Source organism: Leucopleurus acutus (genome assembly GCF_964270905.1).
Source record: "Leucopleurus acutus genome assembly, chromosome: 4".
In the NCBI taxonomy this organism is placed as follows: Eukaryota; Metazoa; Chordata; class Mammalia; order Artiodactyla; family Delphinidae; genus Leucopleurus; species Leucopleurus acutus.
The window spans coordinates 135,061,393-135,085,199 of NC_139146.1; the positions used below are offsets into that span (position 1 = coordinate 135,061,393).

Genomic DNA, 23,807 nt, shown 5'->3' on the forward strand with positions numbered 1-23,807 from the left:
TTGAAATTTTAGCAATATAGCATTGAAATCAGGACAGATATTCATAAAAGTGACACAGTGTCAATTGCTTTTAGGGTTTACAGATACATGTTATTGCCGAATCTTTAATAAACTGTCTACAGAAATAAATTCAAGTGATGTTTCTCAGGACTGGTCTGGGAAAAGGAAGGGAAACATCAAAAGCAGAAGTAGGGCGATTTGCTTCTAAAACTGATTCTGTTCTTATATATAACTGTGTCATTGTCATTTAGGAAGAAGACTGTCTAAAATTATCAAAAGGCTGTAACATGAGCCACTTTGTAATAACTACTAAAGTGACATTAATTTATTATAAAATCAGAGAATGCAAAGTATACAAATATCATGGGCTTAGGACAGTAGAGAAATAAAAAGTGTATGGGATTTAGAGACATGCCTGAGCCCAAATCCTGGCTTTTTTATTATCCAGCAGGATGATTGATTACTCTGAGACTCAGTTTTCTTATCTGTGAAAAGGGGATGACAGTGGTGCCCATCTCACAGCCTCAGCTCACATGAATTACTAACGTGAAATGTTTATAGCAGTTCCTGACACATAGTAAGTGCTCAATAAATGTTGGCTGTATTTTTTTTTTCCTTTTATTGATTAGCTTCTCTAGCCTTAGGTGTTTTGATGTTGTTTTTGTTGTTCCCAGGTGAGAATTAGACAAATGATACCCAACCCATCTGAAACAGTACCTGATGCAAAGCGTGTGACCATCATGCTCGTCACCTATTTTAAAAATTATCATCCTCATCAGTATTATTATTCCCCATTTCATCCAACTAGACTGTCTTTCATTTATAATTTAAATGGCTCTACAGTGGTATAGTCTGCATTTTTCTTTATGTTCCTAATCCATTTTCATGGGGCGGGAGGTATGACCATGGAAACCGATTAGCACTTCCTTAGTTTGCATTATTCAAAATATGTCATATTTGTCAGACTGCAAATTAGAGTTTTCAGTCACTGAAGAGACAACGCGTACTTAGAGTACACTTCAGTAGCTCCTCAATTTGTAGAGAAAAGCCTGAGCTCTTCCCTCTTTTAAAATGCAGATCACATAAAATTAATATCCGTACACAGACCTACCTGCTTAAGAAGTTTGAGAGCTAATTTAGCTTTGAAGATAATTGCAGGAATGATTAGGCCTGCAAGGAATTATATTTGACCTGAAAATTTTGTAAAGGATTTGCCCATATTTACCAAAGTCGCTTTCATATTATCACCCTGTATTTCTGCTGCTCTGGACACATTTATATCAGCTTTTTCCGAAGAATGTTATTTGGAACACTGGTATCCCTTCAGTTATTAGTATGTGTTCTTTGAGTGAAGTCGTTTATGTGCAGTAAGTTTGAAAATGTTATATTCAAAAAAGTGAAGAGGGTGACCTTACTGTAGGATTTCTCAGAGCCTTCATTAAGTCCTCAAGTCCTTCTAGGACTCTCAGAGGCAATGTCGCCTACAGCTTTTCCCTAACTAATTTGAACCCAAGAAGCTTTCTTTTTGGAAAGCTTTCTTTAACAGCTTATCAGACAGACACTGTGTTCCAAGAAAAGCAGCTGCATAGCTGAGAAAGTGCTGATTTTGAACAATGTAAACAACCAAGTATTTTCCAGAGAAATATATGAGACACTCTCTATATGTATTCATCCACTTTTCCCCACCATGAGCATTTTCTTGAACAGACATCTCTGCAGACAGGCCTGTGGTCTTCATCCAAATGAACCCTCATCCTATACACACACCCTGCACCTGTGCACATCCTGCCCCTATCCGCATGCAGTTACCCAGCCCTGTTTCTCCCACCCCCTGTTCTCTGTCCGCAGGCATTGCCAACCCTGTGGCATTTTACACCCATGCCATGGACTATATAGACACCCATTTGTGAGATTTGTACAGAATATGTGGAAAGGGGAAAGGAGTGACAAAATACATGCTTTCTTTTTTATAGTCGTTGACAGATTCTTTTTAAGCTTGCATAAGTGGACACACACTTATTTTCACAATCACTTAATATTAGAACCACCCTGAACTGAATTTAGGTCTTCTCCTGAAGGCTCTGCCCTTTGGTGCTTGTCCTTTCTTGGTTAAATTCAGAACCATTAGGTGCCCTAACTATAGCCCAAGTTAGAAATCACAGCATCCATTTCCAGCTCATCTTTTCTACAGCTCTCATCTGATCTCATCTAAAGCTCTTTTTCTGATTTAAATGTATATGTCTTCCTGTCCCTGGACCCAAATGAACATGAACCTGAAAATAAGCGTGCAAAAACCTCAGCCAGGAGATACAAGATAGTAAGTCTGCTTTCTCAGCTTCATCTGCAACCACACACGTAACCCTTGACATTGATCATCACTTCCTTCGTCACTTATAGCAGCTTATGTGCACATAACACTTTCTAAAGGTGGAGTCAGAGTCTCTGTAGTTCTTTGGAAACCCCTCTTCTCAGGGTTTTGAGCTCAGTGTCAACCTCAACCAGCAAGAGAGCAATGTCCGTAGGTGTAGATGGTGCACCTAAGATTCTTCCCCACACTGACGTCCTATTATTTTCCCTCCATCTTTTGTTATCCGTTGCCTGGGATGGTCTCACCCATCTGAAGTCCCTAGTATTCTCCATACTTATTAGGAACTGAGAGGCAATAGTCTCCAGGCATGTCAGTGAAAAGGGCTGGTCACTATCCCCTACCCAGGCTCCTCAATTTCCTAAGACCAAATTGACCATTTTCCTATCATCAAGCTTTTGAAGAAGCAGGTCAGAACTCATTATTCCTGCTCCAGCTACCACAGGCTTAATGATCACTGGAAGGTCACTATTCTTAACTGTGTTCCTAGTGAGGTTTGGCTTTGCTTTTTCATTTACACGTTGTCACTTCTACTTAATATATATGAGTGAGCTGTGTTGGAGGTACCGTCCTTGAGGAACTGTAGAAAGTGACCTGCCCCTTAACAACGTATTCCCCTAATAGCATGCTCTAGCCTAGGATTTTCCACCCTAATCCATTAAGTGAAATTCACTGATGTCTGTTGTTCTGTGGTATAGCATGGTGCCTCATAGTAAAAGTGTGGTTGAATGAAATTGTTTGCAATAAGACTTCAGGGAGATAAAGAACTGAGTCAGGAAAAGGAAGACAAGTGCAATTTTATAATGGAAGATAGGAAAACTAGAAAATATACAAAGTCATATCATGAAAGATTTTAAGAAGGCAGAAGAGAAGAATGAGGTCAAAGATAAAAAGTTGTAGAATAAGATGGAGAAGAGAACAGACACACTTATTTTGCTTTACCTAATTAATTTTAATACCAATATAACCACATTGTTTTTCTCAGTGCTGTGCTACAATAGGGGCTGGTTGCTTCTAGTAATGGGCTCAGCCTATTGGTGACCCGTTGGGTCCCTTGATCAATGTACTCAAGCTTATTAGAGTTTGACAGAAAATGTTAGGTAATTAAAGATTAGTCTTTATACATTGTGTGGCACTGATGAATTTATTACATTATGGGACAGTTTACCATCTTACAGGGAAAATAGATTTAAAAATCAATTGAAATCATTGAATGCAGGTTTAATTAGACTTGATCTAAGTGCTACTTGGCATATATTACATTATGACAAGCAGATGAAATGACCAGTTGTGCTTGTAGATACATGCTGTATGTTGTTTCTTTCTGATGTTCACACATGTAAATTGGAAAGTAAACACATTCCTTTAGAACTTAATATAAAAATTGATTGCTAAAAACAAATTTAGGTTGCCATAATAAACTTGGTCTAATCCTCATCCATCCATCTAAGACCAGAGCAGATAACTTGAATTTTATTTTATTTTAATCTTCCCCACCATCGATGCAGTCTCTCGAATTCAAAGCAGGTTTAAGTTTCAATCCTAAACTTAGAAATGGTGTCTAGTGGGGATTATTTTTCTCTTATCTAGAATCAAATTGAGGATTTTCCAGGGACCTACACAGTAAGTAGGAAAGAGAGACTCCAACAGTTTTGAGGTTTGCTTGTTTGTTGGGCAGACTACCAACTAACAATAAATTTCTTGGCTACGGAGACTTACTTCTAGTACTGGTAAACGTGAATTGCTTCTCTGACCAAGTGATATGCCTTTCAAGTACTTTAAGGATTGGCCTGTGATTGTAACACTGGCGGAAGTTCGAGTTCCATTACTGTCACCAGGAGGTAACTACTTTCCTTAAATTTCTTCATCTGACTACTAATGATAATAATGACACTGAGATGAGCTTAAATTATGAATTCATAAGGCAGATTTTAAGAATCTCTTTATACTTTAGTAGGAAAAATTATTGTCTCCCTCTTTCTTTCATGCTATCTCTTCTTCCCTTGAACCCCCACTAGTTCTTGAAACAAATACTATTCTAATTTTTAAAGTTTGAGGTTTTAAGAGTGTTACAGACTGAATATTTGTATCCCCCAAATGTATCTGTTGAGGCCCTAAACTCCACTGTGATGTTATTTGAAGATGGGGACTTTGGGAAGTAATTGGAGTTAGACGAGGTCATGAGAGTGGGGCCCTCATGATGGGATTAGTGCCCTTATAAGAAGAGCCACCAGAGAGCTTGCTCTCTCCTTGCCATCTGAGGACACAGGGAGAAGACAGCCGTCTGCAAGTCAGGAGGAGGTTTCTCACCAGAATCTGACCTTGCTGGCACCCTGATCATGGGCTTCTATCCTCTAGATCTGTGAGAAATTAATTTTCTGTTGTTTAAGCCACCCAGACTATGGTATTTTATAACAGCCTGAGCAAAGAGTTATTAGATTCTGATAGAGTTCTTTGATTACACTTTAAAATCATATTCCTCTTATATTGACTGTGTTTTCTTATTGTTAGCAGTAAAAATTAAATTATAAAAGTTACCACCATTGCTGTATATCTGTGATGAGCCACAGATATGCATCTCTGCTTCACGGGATGGAGTTAAAGTTGTCAAGAATAAGACCTACTTCAAAAGATGCCAAGTGAACTTTAGAAGAAGGCGAGAGGGTAAAACCAATTGGTATGCTTGGAAATGCTTACACATTTTACACAATTTACACATTTGAGTGTAAATACAGTACATTCAAATATGGGATGATAGTTCATGTAACCAGCAGAGAGATCATTTGTCAGATTGCTTATGCCTGTGTTGAAGAGGCTATGATAGTCGATGCAGCTTACACTCATGAACTTACAAAATATAGTATGAAGGTACTTTGTATTTGGATTCAGTTCACACCCGAACTACCACTGGAAATAAAGTTTTTGGGGCCCTGAAGAGAGCTGTGGAAAGAAGCTTTTCCATCCCTCACAGAACCAAACGATTCCCTGGTTATGGTTCAGAAAACAAGGAATTCAAGGCATAAGTACTTTGGAAGAACATCAGGGGTCAAAACATTGCAGATTATATATGGAAGGAGATGGTGACGCTTACAGGAAAAAATTTACTCAGCACAAAAAGAAGGTAATTCCAGACACCGAAGAGATGTGCAAGAAAGTTCATGCTGCTGTATGAGAGAATCCAATCTATGAGAAGACACCTAAGAAAAAAGTTAAAAAGAAGAGGTGGAACTATCCCAAAATGTCCCTTGCTCAGAAGATCAGGTAGCTCAGAAAGCAAGTTTCCTCCAAGCTTTAGAGTGGGGTAGTGAGGGTTGAACCAAAACACCGCATTCCTATGAAGATTTTTCAGATAAGGACAATCAACTTATTGACGAAGAAGCTAAAAATAAATACATTGAAAAGTTACCACAATTTCATCTTTTGGTTTTCAGAAATAAATTAAAAAAAAAATCAGGTGTGGACTTCTGGTTTCTACTGTTCTTTGACAAATATCAGCACTGCTGTTGACCTGTGAGCCTTTCACTTGACCTCTCTGGGCTTCAGTTTCTACAGAATGAATTGGCTGATACTTAACCTTACTTTCTGTTCTAAGCACTCTCTGATTTTATTTAATCCTAATATTGAGATCTGAGGAATTTATCGTAGAATAAAAGAGAAAATATCTGCATCCAAGGTTATTGAAAGCTGGTGAAATTTTTATTTGGTATACAAACTTCAATTCAGTTCTCAAATACTTACAAAAGGATATATAGCAAGCACTCCTGAACTGAAAATTTTAATCCCGTGACTTTTAATTTTTACTGTCTTTCTCCTTCCCCTTAGCACATCAGCCTGCCAAATACCAAAATCTTTGTTTGTTTTCTTATATGGATTTTTTTTTCTTTTTTTTTTTTGTGGTATGCGGGCCTCTCACTGTTGTGGCCTCTCCCGTTGCAGAACACAGGCTCTGGACGCGCAGGCTCAGCGGCCATGGCTCACGGGCCCAGCCGCTCTGCGGCATGTGGGATCTTCCCGGACCGGGGCACGAACCCGTGTTCCCTGCATCGGCAGGCGGACTCTCAACCGCTGCGCCACCAGGGAAGCCCTATATGGATTTTTTTTAATGATGCAATAAAGACCTTTAATTACTAATAGATATATTTTCTTCTTATAATGGAATCTTAATGTTTTAAAAGGGAGATATTCAGAGAACAAGTAATTGCTTTCTCATGTACTTTATGCAGAGCTGGTATAGGACATTTGATTTATTCCTGCTGATCTTCAGAATCTATTTAATGTGAATAAAAGCAGTACACTGTTTCCATATAGCAGGTGTCTTGAACTTTGTGTTAATTACTTTTCTTCCTTTTAACAAAAAAAAAAAGATCTGTAGAAATCTTTATTGTTCTATCTAGACTTCTTTAACAGTGAATCAGTCACATTTTGACCTCGAAAATAATTACCAGATGATTTAGTAATGCGTTATTAAGACTGTTAGCAGAACAAGTTAAAATCTGAAAATGGGAAATTTCAGGTCTTTAGAGTATTTTTAAATTACTGCTGCCCTGTCTGCCTGGCATATTTTGCCTAGCTAAACTGAGTTTCCTTATTGTAGCAATAACTATGACTCATTTTCCGGTGATTGGTGACCACGCAGGAACCCTGGATTCCTAGGTCATCTTTCATTCATATGGCCGCCCATCATTTTACCTGTTTGTCTACTCCCTCCTGTGGCCCTGGTGCCTTCTACTCCCTGACTATTCTGATCCTTGAGCTTCCTCCTCAACCCCATCCCCTATCCTCAGTCATTTCTGTTTGTTTAACTGGAAGGTGGCTGTCTCCCCTGCAGCCCTGTCAAGTGGTTACTCTTCATACCTACTATGGGATGAACAAGAAAACGGGAACCTTCGTCATACAGCTGCAAGGAAATAAATTCCACTAACAACCTGAATGAGCTAGGAAGTAGATTCTCCCCTAGAGTTTCCACGTGGGAGTGTGGCTCAGCCTACATCTTGGCTTCAGTCCTATGAGACCCTGAGTAGAGGACCTGGCCTGCCTTCTGATCTGTAGAAACTGTGAGATAGTAAATGGGTGGTATTGTAAGTTACTGGGTTTGTGGTCCTTCATTATGCAGCAATATAAAATTAATACATGGCTCTCTGGCTTAGTCTTCTAGTCCTCTCTCCCCACCTACCCAGCTTTAGCCACAATGGGGTCTTTGCTCTTCCTTGAATATGGGGACCGTGTTCCTCTGCAAGACCTTTGGACCATCTGCTTCTTCTGCCTGAAAAGACCTCCCCCTAAGAAAGATATATGGCTCACTTTTTTACCTCCTTTAGGTGTTTGTTCAAATGGCTTCATATTAGAGAAGCCTTTCCTAATGCATATACATACATATGTAGTCATTATATATATATGTAGGCTATAAAGTAGAAGCCCCACCCAGCACTCACCTACCTTGCTTAAGTTTTCTCCATGGAACTTATCGTATCTGTATCATTTTTTTGTTTACCATGAGAATTCAAGCTCCATGAGGACAGGGATTTTTGTGTTGTTCTCTGTTGTATTCTGGTACATGGAGCAGTGCTTCCAACATGGTAGGTGCTTAATACATGTTTGTAAGTGAATTCACATTTTCTGTCATTTTGACCTTATTATATTTCTATGGAAATTTATAATTTTGGAGATTCTTTTTTTCATTAAAAATGTTGTCATATTAAAGGAGAATGAAGAAAAAATATTTGAAAAACCACAAGATTTTATAACTTAATACCTGCAGAATTTAAAACAAATCTAAATGCAATTCAGCAGAAAAATAGAGGCACTTAATAACTGTTTGTTTTCAGAGTACATGCCTCACTGTACAATTTAAAGCTTAGTGAATTTCTTATCACACAGGTTTGAAATACATTATACTCTAAGGTTATGTTCATACACTGGATAACTTTGATTTTTCTTTAACTTTGATCTTTTAATGCTAGCTTTAAAAAAAATCCCTTTGCATTATTTCCTACTATTAAGAAATTTACATAAAACCAAACGGCACAAAAAATCCAGCAAAAATATAAATAATTCAAAACTTCAATAGTGAATATAGACCCATCACTAGTATTTGATACTAATTATTTAATAATTAAATCCGCTAATCCTCCATGCCTGTTATCTTTAGTAGAATGTTTTCATAGTGGCCTAGAATATTTTGATTTATTTTTTGACATTTGCAAACTATTCTTGTAAAGAGTTTCTACTGTCAGAGCATGTCCATTTTTAGTAAGAAATAAATTTTTGCTTAGCTGTCTATCAAGACTGTTTATACTTGGTCTTAAAAATGTCCATATTTTTTGCTTTTAAAAATGTCAGCATTAAGTCGGGTTTCCCCAGCCATTTATGTATAACCTCCTATAATTCCTTTCTTGCTACTATTCTCTTCCTCTTCCAATGGTCTCTGCTTAATATATATAGTGCTCTTTTCCTTTCAACATTTTTCTTTCTCTTAAAATTCAAACAATAAAATAGAATAGAATAAATTAACAAAAGCCTTAGCAATAGTTTCTCTTGTAGGTCTAAACATGAGTCAGTTCAGACATGGGTGGCTAGTTGTTTTATCCCATGAATGAGTCATGGGCTTGGGAAATTCATTGCACCTCCTGCAAGAGCATTTTTCTCTCCAATCTCTGATGAAATACCCTCCCCGCCTTGTTCAGGTGGAACATGTTCCTCTCACATATGGCATTTCTATGTCAGCAGATACTTTGAAAGCATAAAGCGTGGGATAAATTGACACTTTGACTCTACCATTACAAACCAATGTTGCCAGCAGTTAGAAGGTTCTGTTCACATGGAAGGTAATAACCTTTCAGTCATTTGGTTTTGTATTCCCAGATTAAATAGCTAATAGTTTGTTATCCATTCATTATCATCGAAAATGTCTATATCTTTTCTCATTTATTCTGTTTTGGAAATTACATTCAGTAAACATTGACTTTTTATTGCTGTGCAGTTCTGTGAATTTTAACACATGTATAGATTCTTGTAACCACCACTGCAGTCAGGATACAGATCTCTTCCATCTCCACAGAGAAACTCCCACCCGCTGCCCCTTTGATGAATGCCTCCACCCACACCGACCTCTGACACCCATGATGTGAGTTCTCCAGCACCATAGAGAAACGCTTTTTGAAAAAGTCATTGAATCATTGATTGCAGATCCTCCTGAGACTGGCTTCATTTATTCAGTCTAATACCTTTGAACTTCATCAAGGTGTTGTGCATATCAATAACAGGTTTTTTTTTTTTCAATTGCTGAGTTGTATTCCATGCTACCGTACCACAACAAACTGTACCACAGTTTGTTGCACCATTCATATGAAAGTATATTTTGGTTGTTTCCAGTTTAGAGTGATTATGAATGGAGCTGCTAAAATATTCCTGTGTAGGTTTTTCTGTGATCCTAAGTTTTCATTTCTTTAGGGTAAATACCCAGGATTGGAATTTCTGAGTCATATGGTAAGTGTGTGTTGAGCTCTATTAGAAACTGCTGTACTGTTTTCCCCACCAGCCGTGTATGAGAGTTTCAATGGCTCTGCATCCTCACCAGACATTGTAAAATATAGTGTGACATCTCCTAATGCTTTTAATTTTCATTTCCCTAATGGACAGTGATGTTGAACAGTTTTCCATGGTCTCTTTGTTATCTGCATATCCTCTTCTGAGACACATCTCTTCGACTTTGCCCTTTTATTTATTATGTTGTTCATTTTCTTGCTGTTGAGTTTTGAGGGCTCTTTATGTATTTGGGATGCAAGTTCTTTGTCAGAAACATGATTTGTAGATGTTTTCTTCCAGTCAGTAGCCTGTCTTTTCATTCATTGTGTCTTTAACAAAGCAAAAGTTGTCAATTTTGATGAAGTTCAATTTATCAATTTTTTTCTTCTTCAGATCATGCTTTTGGTATCATATTTAAGCACAATTTGACAAAGCCCAGTTCATGAAGACTTTTCTCTTATGGCTTCCTTTAAAATTTTTTATATTTTTATGTTTTACATTTAGGTCTATGAACCATTTTAACTTTTGTTTCAGTTGTGAAGTTTACGTAAAATTTCATTTTTTCCCCAAATGGATGTCTCATTGTTCCAGTACCATTTGTTGAAAGGACTACTCTTTTTCCATTTCATTGACTGTAACTTTGTCAGAAGCAGTTGGCCATATTCTCTGTGTACTCTGTTTCATTTATCAATATATCTGTCCTTTTGTCAATACCACAGTTTTGATTACTATAGATTTACAGCAAGTCTTAAAAATCAGTAGATGCAATTTCTCCATTCTTCTTCTTCTTTCTGAAAAGTACTTGGGCCATTCTGTTTACTCTGCCTTTCTTTATAACTTTTTGAATCAACTTGTCATTATGTACAAAAAATCTTGCTGAGATTTTAATTGGTATTGCCTTAAATCTGTAGATCAATTTAGGAAAAATCGACATCTTTATAAACTTGAGGCTTCCAGTATATGAACACAGTATGTCTCACCATTTATTTAGATCTTTTTTGATTTCTTCCATCAACTCTTATGGTTTTCAGCATATAGATCTTGCACATTTTGGTTAGATCTATACCTAAGTACTTTGTTTTGGACTTACTATAAATGATAAATATATTTTTAAAAAATTTCAGTTTCTAATTGCTACATATTTGTATGCTGACCATGTGTCTTCTGAAACTTTGTAGTTTCAATATCACTTCTGTTTTCAAAACTTTTATAGTGTTATTCGTATCTGTCCTTCGAGTTTGTCACCCAGGTGACAGTCTGGGACCTGGGGGATGGTGTAGTCCATAGATTATTTCTCAGAGTGTCTGATATGTGGTTTAGATCCATGCATGCACAGCTTGAGGTAAGCCCAGAAGTCCATGAACGACATTAAGAAGTCCCTTCCTGAGCTCCTTCCTCATTACACTCTCTCTGGCATATTCCCATTTCCTGTGGATTCCCTGGAAGGAAAAGATCAAAAGACCCTTCATTCAGAAAGCTGGGGTTTGATTTTCCCTTCTCTGCCTTGCAGCTGCGCCCTCTTCTGGGGCCAAGAGGTAGGAGAAGAGAGAGAGAAAAAGTAAAGGGCATGCATCCCATGCCCTTGGGATCACAGCTCCAATCAGAGAGGAAACTTTCCCTTCCTCATAATTTTAGGCTTCTGCACTTCCTCCAAGCTGTCACTTTTGTTGCTGCCACCACTGGATTGCTTGGGGGCTGAGACACAAGAGAGTGGGAAAAAAAAGTGATTTCATCATTCTTCTGAGTATTAGGAGACCTCTTTTCTGTTCTTTGAGCCAGAACCAGAGAGTTTCTCTTGGAGCGATCTTTGTCTACACCATGACCATCTCTGGGCTTGGGGCTGTTTTGAGTCTAGATCATGAGATACGAGAGGAGAAAAAATGGTAAACTAATTGCTGGTTCAGTGGCATTTAAAATTCTAATCTTCCCCAGTATTCCCAGCAGTGTTTACTTTGAGTCCTCAAACAGCTGCTCTGTGCATTCTGTCCAAGTTTTATAGCTTCATCCAGTGGGTGCAAGAGGGTAGAGTAAGCTTCCTCTATCTTACTTGCAGCATCTTATCTCCCAAAGGGCAGATGATGGTGACCTGTTAACTTGAATGTAATTTTGGTTGCCTGTGAATCCAAGGACATTTACAAGATGCCAAGATGTTTTCTCACCTTGCTGTTGAGGTATATCTTACATTTAAAAAGATGGATATTTCTTACATTTCAAGAGATAGTTGAACTGTTTAAGGCGCTGGAAATGTCATCTAGCCGTGTGCCCAAGAAGAGGAGGGGGACTAACATTTGCAGTCTTTGCCCTATTTTAAATGTCTATTGCCCCCCCCCCACCCCCGACCTGCCAAATTCGATAGGGGTGGCCATGTAACTGAGCTCTGGCCACTGGATCGTAAAGAGAGGAAAGCACACCGGTTCTGCGTCTGTCCAATAGGAGTTCCTCCATGCTTTTATCCCCTTCTGCTGTTTGGAGACCTTAGATGCCACAAGGTGAACACGGCAGAGCCTTCATCAGCCTGGTTCCTCAGATCACTGAATAGATGACCTACGTTTGCAACCATAGTTAATTTGAAAGTTGCTAAGAAAGTAGATCTTAAAAGTTATCATCACAAGAAAAAAATTTTTTGTAACTGTGTATGGTGATAGATGTTAACTAGACTTACTGTGATGATCATTTCGTAATATACACAAATATAGAATCACTGTGCCGTATACCCAAAACTAATATACTGCTATATAGCAATTATACTTCACTAAAAATGTATATTTGAATAACAAATAAAGAGATAGTTTGTATTTTACATTTAGCGTTGAATCGTTTCCAACTACAGCCCACTACACATATATATATATATATGTATGTATATTTAATAGAGTCATGAGGAGGGAAAGATTTCTTTAGCTAATTTGTATTGAGGCAGTTACTCATATTTGGATAGTACTGTTTTCAGCAGTAAAGAGGAATCTACAAGCCAATTAGTCTGAAAAACTGGTAGTCAACGTATCTATGATGTGCTCTTGGAACTCTGTGTCCCGGATGGTATAACAGTTGTACTCATTACCATACACAAAAGCATTTTTTTTTTTCTTGCCACGCTTGCAGGATCTTAGTTCCCTGAGCAGGGATTGAACCCAGTGGCGGCAGTGAAAGCGCGGCAGTGAGAGTGCGGCAGTGAGAGTCCTAACCACTGGACCGCCAGGCAGTTCCCACAAAAGCATTTTTATATTTAAACTTTAAGATCTTTTAATTTTGGACACATAAATCTTGTGAGATAAGTAGAATGGTTTACTACCTTCATATTTTATAGCTCGTAAATCTTAATAGAGGCTGAATTGCCCTCTCACGATCACCTAGTTGTTTACTCTGAAGAGCCAACACCGTAACCAAGGACTTTTGTTACTCAAAGTTCACTGTGCTTTCCACTAAACCATGCTCCATTATTTACTGGTGTGTGATGACATGGATCTGTTTGATCCAAAAATACTGAGCTGTCCATAACCCCGGACAAGTCTTAAAAGACAGTCTACACTTCAAACTCTCTTGGTAGGCATTAGGCAATGTCTAAGGAATTTTGACAGAGAAAATAAAATACAATAGTGATAGCAGGTCTTAAGAAGGAAATCTGACATGGACGGGATGGAAGAGAAAGATTCTGGAAGATGGGAAGTAGGTTCTTCAAGTGTAATGAAAGAAAGTTGGTGAAACTAACTGGGATGTTACCATTGGGAAGGGACACATGTAAGGGGCATTATACAGGAAGAATCAGTAGCGCTTGATGACTTATTGAATGGTAGGGACGAGGCACTGGTAGAGATGGAATATTCTGTGGTTTTGGTCTTTGGAGAATGATATGCTACTGATGTGAGCTGGGGTTTGGGAAAAGGACTAGTTAGGTTTCAAGCTTATAGAATGTTCCATTATATCAGGATGAAAGGAAGTTGGAGTTCTGGAATAGGAAATCGGTCAGAGTAGGAAATATAGGTTTGTGGTAGATCCTCAAAGATGTGACAATTGAATCCCATAATAATGGACAGAATTTCTGAAGACAAGTTTATAATGAGAAAAGAGGAGAAAACAAAGGACTAAAGCTTCGAGTGTGTAAGCTATAATATTAAGAACTACTGAAAAGTTTTATTTGAATATTAGTTTGAAAGTATCCTATGGCTTCTGAAATTTTTGAAGTTCAGCCAGGATAGAGGTGTGTTCAGGCATGCATACTTAAGTAGAACTCTCACTTCTCTGAGGCCAATGTAAATCTAGCACTGCCAGGTAAATGTGTTCACCAGAAAGAGTCAGAATGCACTTAGTTAGTTAGTGGCACTTGTTTACTGATGGCCTTTGCTTATATTTCTGTCCAGGTGAGATTTTCACTTCCCAGTTACATGTCTAGATGGGTTAAATGCCAGGCATGTCTCCAAGATGATGATCCCCGTGCTTAGTCCCAAGACTACTTTATATTCACAAAGCCTGACAGTGCTAATGACGATTTTCTCCTGGATGTTTACAGAGTCATTTGTATCTCTGTGGCATTTCCAAAATAGAGGAGGTATTTACATGTTGCTCTTTAACCTTTCCATAGGATTTTTTTTTCTTTTTGCTCTACTAAGGATGGTACAGTAGGTGGTGAAGAAGTTTAGAGGAAAAGTGTCATTAAATTGTCTTTTGTGGGCTTCCCTGGTGGCGCAGTGGTTGAGAGTCCGCCTGCCAATGCAGGGGACGCGGGTTCGTGCCCCGCTCCGGGAAGATCCCACATGCCGCGGAGTGGCTGGGCCCGTGAGCCATGGCCGCTGAGCCTGCGTATCTGGAGCCTGTGCTCCGCAGCGGGAGAGGCCACAACAGTGAGAGGCCCGCGTACTGCAAGGAAAAAAAAAAAAATTGTCTTTTGTTAGAAGACTGTTTCACATCCCTTTTCCTTCAGTCTTCTAAAATGTTTGTAAGTTTTAGCATGTGAAATTGAATATTTCATTAGGAAGCATTAGGGGAGTTATTTTATTTTTTTTTTAAGATTTTTTTTTTTTGATGTGGACCATTTTTAAAGTTTTTATTGAATTTGTTACAATATTGTTCCTGTTTTATGTTTTTGGTGTTTTGGCCGCAAGGCATGTGGGATCTTAGCTCCCCGACCGGGGATCGAACCTCATCCCCTGCATTGGAAGGCAAAGTGTTAACCACTGGATCACCAGGGAAGTCCCAGGGGAGTTATTTTAAAGGAAGATTTTAAAGAAACTTAATCACTAATGTATTATGCATGCTGAAAAACTAAGTGAAGGAAGTGTAGATTTGCGTTGCTGAAATTTTCCCTTTCTCTGCCTTCCGTCTTGTTGGCATGGTTAAATATTTAAGTGTACCTGCTGAGGGAAATGGGAGCTTGATGCTGTGATTGAAATAATGTGGCTGCCATGAACTATTCATCTTTTACTTCTCTTATAGCTCTCTGCATTAAGCAGTGGTAATGACCTGGCAAGAGAGTGAAATGACATAGTTTTTTTTTCTTCTTCCTATAGATTGAGATAGTTATTTATTACTGCAGCCTGTTCTTACTGCCATATAAATTGCTAGGAAAGTGTACGAAGACCTCTTTTGTTTTCTTAGTTCAGTCAAATTTGTATCCTTGTGAAAGCGCCAAGTTGCAGTGCCATAATGGCAGTAAAATATATACGTATACAGTGGATACTATAAGGAAAACTAGCCCTTGTATTTGACTGTAAGTGTTAAAGTTACTTTCTAGGTTTGGCATGCATTTTGTTTGCTTCATTTGTTTTGGGGAGAGGTTGGAGGGGAAGGTGGGGAGTGAGGAGAAGAGGCTAGAATGTGCCCAAGATTTTCCCCAAGGCTGTATCAGCCCATGATAGCCTATGATGCCTATGATGAGATCAACTGATGGATTCCAACCATGTCAGAGCACGAAGCTTGAGTGCTAATATGATAACTGTCAAAGACCAATTCTTTGTTTTGCAGTAACAGAAACTGAAATCCAGGGAACTGAAGCAATATGTTGTTGATCACATAGCTAGTGAGCAGCTGAGCTGGATGGAGTATTGGTTTTTTGATTCCTAGCCTAGAAGTCTCTTCAATATATCTCCCATGCAGAGAGGATGAATTTCTATTAGATAAAAGTTAGTGCAATTTTGGTGATGAATAATGGTTAAGCAATTAGTAGTAGCCTCCTGAACTTGATGGGTGATTAATTGAAAGCATCATTAATCACTTAAGAATGATTTTTTTCTAAATTTTTTTGAAATCACCTTTGAAACAGCCTTTGGAAACATGAAATAGGTATTTCAGTTGTGACCGTCCTGATTGAAGAGAAGTGTCTTGAATATCCATGCTCTGTGGGTTGTCAGTTGTTACAGAATAAATAGGAAACAGCTTCTACATTTCACATTGCAGTTCACTGACAGGATGACACATGATTTTGGGTGTCTTGTGTTTAGTTCTTAAGTTTATAACCTGAATTCCCCATTCTGTCTCCCACAAATCTCAGGGGAAGAAGCATGATTTAGGGTACTCAGAGGTTCTTATCCAAAATGGTTTGTGAAAAAAAAAAAAGGTTTTAGAATCTCTCTAGTGTCCCTATATCTAATGTGACACAGAGGCACAGTGAGCAAATGCTTTTAGAAAGGATGGCACTGATAGACCTGCTCAACGTACGGTTCCCACTAACGTTCAATTTGTAAAAAACAAACACAATATCTGTGAAGCTCCAAAAAAGCAAAGCACAATAAAATAAAGCACAATAAAACAAGATATGCCTGTATTTAAAAAGCAGCCGGAAGCTTTTTTAAAGGGAATAAATGAAGCTAGAGTTCAGAAGCTTACTCCCATACTCCCATGGTGCATTGCTTCTTCATCTACCTTTGGCACTTTGAAAGGTTCACTTTGTATTGTAACTGGTTATAAACTTGTGTGCTTTGCACTTCTAGGAATGTAAGCTTTATAACATCATCTGTCATTACTAAGTCTTTGTACCTCTAATGAGCACTTAATCACTCTTGAAATGCATGCGTCCTGAAATCCTATAATCTTTTACTATAGTCTTAGATGCCCATTTTAGTAAAATTTCTAAAGAGAATTGAATGAAATATAATACATTAATGACAATAGCAATTCTGTTGATACTGCTACTACTACTACTACTGGGATGAAGCGGGGGTAGGAAGAAGCACTTATTTTGTGTAAGTCATTGTGCTGAGAACTTGACATAAATCGTGTCACAATGTAATCCTTAAAACAAAATTATCATCTCCATTTTACAAAGTTTCACATGGTTAAGTGTCTTGTCCAAGGTCATGAAGCTAGCAGATAACTCAAACTCCTGAGTTCACACTTTTAACTCTTATCGCATGTATTAGTTTATTTCACATGGTTAAGTTCCTTGTCCAAGGTCATGAAACTAGCAGATAACTCAAACTCCTGAGTTCACACTTTTAACTGTTATTGCATGTGTTGGTTTATTACCCAGTCCTGGGAGAGGGTGTGATAAATCTATCCTCTCATTCAAATCATTATGACATTATTTGCTTTAGTCAATGAAAAAATTTGAAACATTAAACCTAAGCTTTGTATACCTAGAAATTAAGCTCAGTTTGCACCAGCAAAAATTTTAAACAATGCCTATGAGAAAAAAAAGGTGTCTTTAATTGTTATTGAGTATCAGTTTGGGGGAAAAAGAAGTCTGCAAATTTCTAGAAGAACCTGTGAGTAGAACCAGGGCTTTTATTAAAATATCTGTTTCACTATCGGGTACTAAAGAATTGTACAGAGATATGTCAAATCATGATTTATGACAAGTTATTATGTCATTTTCAAGTAGGAAAATGGTATAATTAATTGTTAAAATCATCCCAGAATTGAAGCTAATGTAGTTTTTTTACAAAATCATAGATTATACTGTCATCTGTATACACATCTTCTTTGTAATGAATGCTTAAGTTTTCTGTTAATTTAAAATAATTGAGTCAATATTATGATTTACACTGACTTAAAAATCACCAAGAAGCATTTTATTTCATATTTTAGTAAGAACCTTAATATACTATTTAAGTAAACCACTTGTATTTTTCTATGTACATAATCTTTATTTTATTACATTATGACATTAGCTATGTATATGTCACCAGAGTTTTTCTATTTCGGTTTTCTTAAAATCATAATTCAAAAGATGTGTTTAAATTTGTACTTTATATATTTTGAGAAAATCTTCCTGTGATCTGGTAACAATTGGGTTTCCTTTTCGCCTAACTTATTGTTTTAATTAGCATTTTAGTAAACTACTTATACTAATTTTCCTATTCCTGTTTTCTGACACCTCCAGTAATAAAATAGTGACATTTTGAAGGAATTGGTTGAAAGACACCGTTCGTATTCAGATTAAAGTTAAACACAAATTTAAAAAATGAAGCAACTGACAAAGGATTAATCTCCAAAATTTACAAGCAGCTCATGCAGCTCACTATCAAAATAACAAACAACCCAATCCAAAAATGGGCAGAAGACCTAAATAGACATTTCTCCAAAGAAGATACACAGATTGCCAACAAACACATGAAAGGATGCTCAACATCACTAATCATTAGAGAAATGCAAATCAAAACTACAATGAGGTATCACCTCACACCGGTCAGAATGGCCATCATCAAAAAATCTACAAACGATAAATGCTGGAGAGGGTGTGGAGAAAAGGGAACCCTCTTGCACTGTTGATGGGAATGTAAATTGATACAGCCACTATGGAGAACAGTATGGAGGTTCCTTAAAAATCTAAAAATAGAACTACCATACGACCCAGCAATCCCACTACTGGGCATATACTCTGAGAAAACCATAATTCAAAAAGAGTCATGTACCAAAATGTTCATTGCAGCTCTATTTACAATAGTCAGGACACGTAAGCAACCTAAGTGTCCATCAACAGATGGATGGATAAAGAAGATGTGGCACATATATACGGTGGAATATTACACAGCAATAAAAAGAAATGAAATTGAGTTATTTGTAGTGAGGTGGATGGACCTACAGTCTGTCATACAGAGTGAAGTTAAGTCAGAAAGAGAAAAACAAATACCGTATGCTAACACATATATATGGAATCTAAAAAAAAAAATAGAAAAAAAATTGTTATAAAGAACTTAGGGGCAGGACAGGAATAAAGACGCAGACGTGGAGAATGAACTTGAGGATATGGGGAGGGGGAAGGGTAAGCTGGGACGAAGTGAGAGAGTGGCATGGACTTATATATACTACCAAATGTAAAATAGATAGCTAGTGGGAAGCAGCCGCATAGCACAGGGAGATCAGCTCAGTGCTTTGCGACCACCTAGAGGGGTGGGATAGGGAGCGTGGGAGGGAGGGAGACGCAAGAGGGAGGGTATATGGGGATATGTGTATATGTATTGCTGATTCACTTTGTTATACAGCAGAAACTAACACACCATTGTAAAGCAATTATACTCCAATAAAGATGTTAAAAAAAACAAAGTTGGGGAAGGGCCAGTGGATGGAGGAAACAAGAAAGGCAGAATGCTGGGAATTGTTGAAGGTGGGTGGTGACGGGTATGTGGAGATTCACTGTACTCACCTCTACTTTGATGTGTGTTTGGAAATTTCCATAATAAAAATTTTTTTTTCAAAAAGAATATAAAATGACTAAATAAAGAAAATGAAGTGTCGCTTGGTCAATTAGGCTTAGATATAGGTTACAGCAACACCCCATACCAATGGGTGACTTGCTACCTATCTTAAAAGAAGGTGCAAGGGAAGAATATCATTATGTATTACAGTGTTCCCATGACATGATGCCAACATTTATTCTGTATATTTTCTTGCCCAGAAAAGAAAATTTGAGAATCTTAAAGGATGGTGGTTGTTAATTTTTTTTTTTTTTTTTTTTCCGGTATGCGGGCCTCTCACTGTTGCGGCCTCTCCCGCTGCGGAGCACAGGCTCCGGACACACAGGCTCAGTGGCCATGGCTCACAGGCCCAGCCGCTCCGAGGCATGTGGGATCCTCCCGGACCGGGGCACGAACCCACGTCCCCTGCATCGGCAGGCGGACTCTCAACCACTGTGCCACCAGGGAAGCCCGGTGGTTGTTAATTTTATTTTAGGTTTTCATTATTATTGTCAGCCATAAAGTTTGGATGTTGATGACAGTGATGATGAGGAAAATCTTAATAATAAAATTTTCATCATCATTGAGTTGAGAAGAGTTGTTCAATGACCAACAGACTTAAAGAAGATAAAAACCTGGGTTTCTAGCTTTGCCAGTTTGTTTCCATGCATGAGTCTTTCTATCTTCATGAATCTCAGTTTCTTTATCTGAAAAAGTAATGGGTCATCCTAAATGATCTCGGTGGTTAATTTCTGTCTTCATGTACTGTGATTTTCTGATGTTTGCTGGGAGAGAATCTTCTTCACCTGGTCTCTGAGAAAGAAAAATGAAAAGGCACAAAATCAGATGTTATAGCCGATGGCCGGGTCATAGAGGCATATAGGGTTATCTGTACTCTCTTCTGTTTTATTCAGCTGTAGTTTCTGTAATCGATGAGCACAATATCCCATGCGATTGGTATAGAGGAGCCATGGCTGATGCCGTTGTAGTGACAAGGGGTTACCAAACAGGGCACGGATCCATGATCTTGGCGGCTACCCCTGAGAGCCGTGAGATGGTTTAACCTTCATGAGGTAGCTGCGTGCACTTACCACACCAATTCGTGATTCTAGTAACAGGTTTCAATGTATTTTAAGCAGATTTGTTTATTACAAGCAACGCAAGTAAAGAGCGGTGTTAGTGGTTTTCAGAAACAAACATGTTTGGACATACTTTCAGGGAAGAGATGATTCTCACCTTTCCGCTTCCTTTATTTTTGATTGCAGAACTTCAGATGGTGGCAAGGTTGTTGGCACCATACAAGTCAGTGTCGTGAAGATGGGGGAGATTGAGGATGGGGAAGCCGACCACATCACGACAGATGTGCAGGGACAAAAGGTAGGGTCCCAGTCAGCTCACTGCACAGATTAAATTAGAAGTGATCAGCTTTGCCAGCTGCCTGGATCGCCACTACCTCTGTGGGGTATGAAATCTCATTATTCCAAAGCTAAATGAGAAATCAGCTTTGGAATGGGAGTACCGTAAGTGTGTCTCATCCTCGTAACCCGACAGCCTATTTGCATGGAACTGTGCAAAGCCATGCACCATTCAAAACACCATTCTCTTTGTAGCTGGCTCCCATGTGGACACAACCTCTTCTCGGTTCGAAAAAAAGTATTGATCACTGTTGCATCCTGCCATAATTAACCCTATGTGAGATGCACAGAAGATTCTGGAAGGCCTATTGCCAAAAGTAACCACTTCTCCGCTCTCGAAATTCTCTTTGGAAAGAGATGCAGTTTGAATTTGGATTTCGTTTTTATGTGAAGGAGGACAGATTTAACAACTTTGTGCCTTGTGAAATTGCAGAGAGAGAAGCAGGAAGTAGTAAACGGTGGAGGGGGAGCTCTGCTTGAGGAGCGATGCCAGCTGGGAGCGAAGCAGCTTCCTTGAAGGCCAGGATAAAAACCCCAGTATTATCAATATCCAGGACTTTTACTTGTTTTCTACTTTCTTTTCTTTGAGAGAGACTTGATATAAGTATTAGTCTAAAGTTCTGTCTTAGGAATGTGATTGCCTGTTTTACTGAGATGCAGGGGACAGATTTACGAACTGCTAATAGTTTTTTTTTTTCCCAGGGAAATGAATTTGTTTGTGTACTAGAATGCCTACCTTTTCATAAATGAGCATTTTTTTAATGACAAGGTCTATTGTGACCTATTTTCTGGCTTAGTGTTGCTTATCTGGGAGCATATTTTAATTTCTGGTACATCTACATGGGAGACGGTGCAGTGCTTATCTAACACTTAACAAATCATTAACTTTACCAAAATAAATAAAATCTAAACTGCCTTTCAAAAAAATCTTGTTCTTGCCCAGCATAGGCTAGAGTCTTACCGCATCCCCAAGCCTCATTCTTCTCTGTTCCCTACTATCCCTCAGAATAAAATCCAGGTCACGAACACATTCCAGTGAGGACCAATGTCTGAATCAGGTTGCTTGCAAATGTCAGGGCCATGGTGATGTCATGCAGCAGAGCGTTTTAGGATGTGTGTATTTAAGATTCTTGCCTTGTGGATGGCTCTGTCCTTCAACCCTTGTTAGCTCTGGAGTTCTACGTAAGACTCCTATTAGTCACCACCACATGGATGCTTATACTACAAAGATTAAGGAGGGAGGATCTGTAAGCTAAGAAGGTGGGGAGGGTGTGGGAGACGGGGACAGAATGAACTAAGCGCATGCGCTAGGAGACCAGGAGCTAAAACACTTCCCATCTCAAAGCAGGCCTGCTTTCCCTGTTCCCAATCTATTACCAGCCACCTCTCTATTTTTCTCAAAGCTGGCTCACCCTTGACTCCTTTACAACGTTGCTATTATGGGGTAGCACAAATTGAATCATATTCTTTTCATAAGTGGAGAACTTGACACCCAGGAATATGCCCCACCAAAGTCGTACATGATGTTTCTGACTTAGTAATGTGAACTTAAAAATAAAGACTTAACTGAGCCGTTCTAGAAATAGGAGGTGGTAGTGTCAGCAAGTACCTTGTAGGAGTCATAAGTGTACTAAAATGGTAAACCCTTAAAGCAGTGTTGGCTTTAGCTCTGTCCTATCTGGAGTCTTAGTAAACCTTGACCTCTTGTGAAGTGTTTCATAGAGTTACTTATAAACCCTACTGGCAATCCCTAGGAATAGTCATGAAGGACATGTAATAAGGTCCACTATGCATGGTATTTTGAAGAGTTATGTGGAAATAACTTTATCTTGGTGTTTTTCAAAGCGTGGTCAGAATCATCAGAGACGTTTGTTAGAAATTCAAATGTGGGGACCCTTTTGCAGATCTGCTAAATCAGAATCTCTATGAAGTGTATTAACACAATCTGTTACTAATAGTGATTTAAGTCCTGAAGTTAGTCAATGGCTGACATATATGAAAAGACAAAGTAACTGAAATGGAGTTTATCCCTAAAACAACATCCCTCTCACTGGTTTGTGTGAATGGGGGAGAAAGAGATGGAACTACTCTTAAAACCATAGTCATGTATTGAGTGACACAGGCTATCTCTCATTTATAAGGAGCAGCTAAAAGGTTCATACCTATGTTTATCAGCTTGGGCTGTCATAATAAAATACCAAAGACTTAAACAATGGAAATTTATTTTCTCACAGTTCTGAAAGGCTACGAAGTCCCAGATCATGGTGTCAGATGATTCAGTTCCTGGTGAATGCTCTCTTCCTGGCTTCCAGATTTCTTGCTGTGTCCTCACAAGGCTTTTCCTTGGCACAGATGCACAGAGAGAGAGAGGGAGAGAGGGAGAGAGAGAGTAAACTCTGGTGTCTTCTCATCTTCTTGTAAAGGACACCAGCCCTAGCATTAGGGTCCTACTCTTATGACCTCATTTAACCTTAATTACCTCCATAAACATCTTATCTCCAAATACAGTTACGTGGGACATTGGGACTTCAACATATGATTCTGAGGAACACAATTCAGTTCATAACAATACCCCGATATAAAATATTACATTTTAATCTTGACTCTTACATTACCTCCAGAGCATGGAATAAAATATAAATGAGGGCTTCCCTGGTGGCACAGCGGTTGAGAATCTGCCTGCTAATGCAGGGGACACGGGTTCGAGCCCTGGTCTGGGAAGATCCCACATGCCGCGGAGCAGCTAGGCCCGTGAGCCACAACTACTGAGCCTGCGCGTCTGGAGCCTGTGCTCTGCAACAAGAGAGGCCACGACAGTGAGAGGCCCGCGCACCGCGATGAAGAGTGGCCCCCGCTTGCCACAACTAGAGAAAACCCTTGCACAGAAACGAAGAC

General features: G+C 38.6%; 1 protein-coding gene across 7 annotated transcripts in view; it reads left to right on the forward strand.

Moving 5' to 3' along the window:
* INPP4B (inositol polyphosphate-4-phosphatase type II B) overlaps positions 1 to 23,807 on the forward strand; it is a 583,153-nt gene that overhangs the window by 351,508 nt on the left and 207,838 nt on the right. For all 7 annotated transcript variants that reach the window (XM_082838508.1, XM_082838506.1, XM_082838512.1 and 4 more), the window contains one exon: positions 20,763 to 20,874. In XM_082838508.1, coding sequence (XP_082694634.1) covers positions 20,763 to 20,874 — 112 coding nt within the window. The remainder of the gene's footprint in view (positions 1 to 20,762; positions 20,875 to 23,807) is intronic.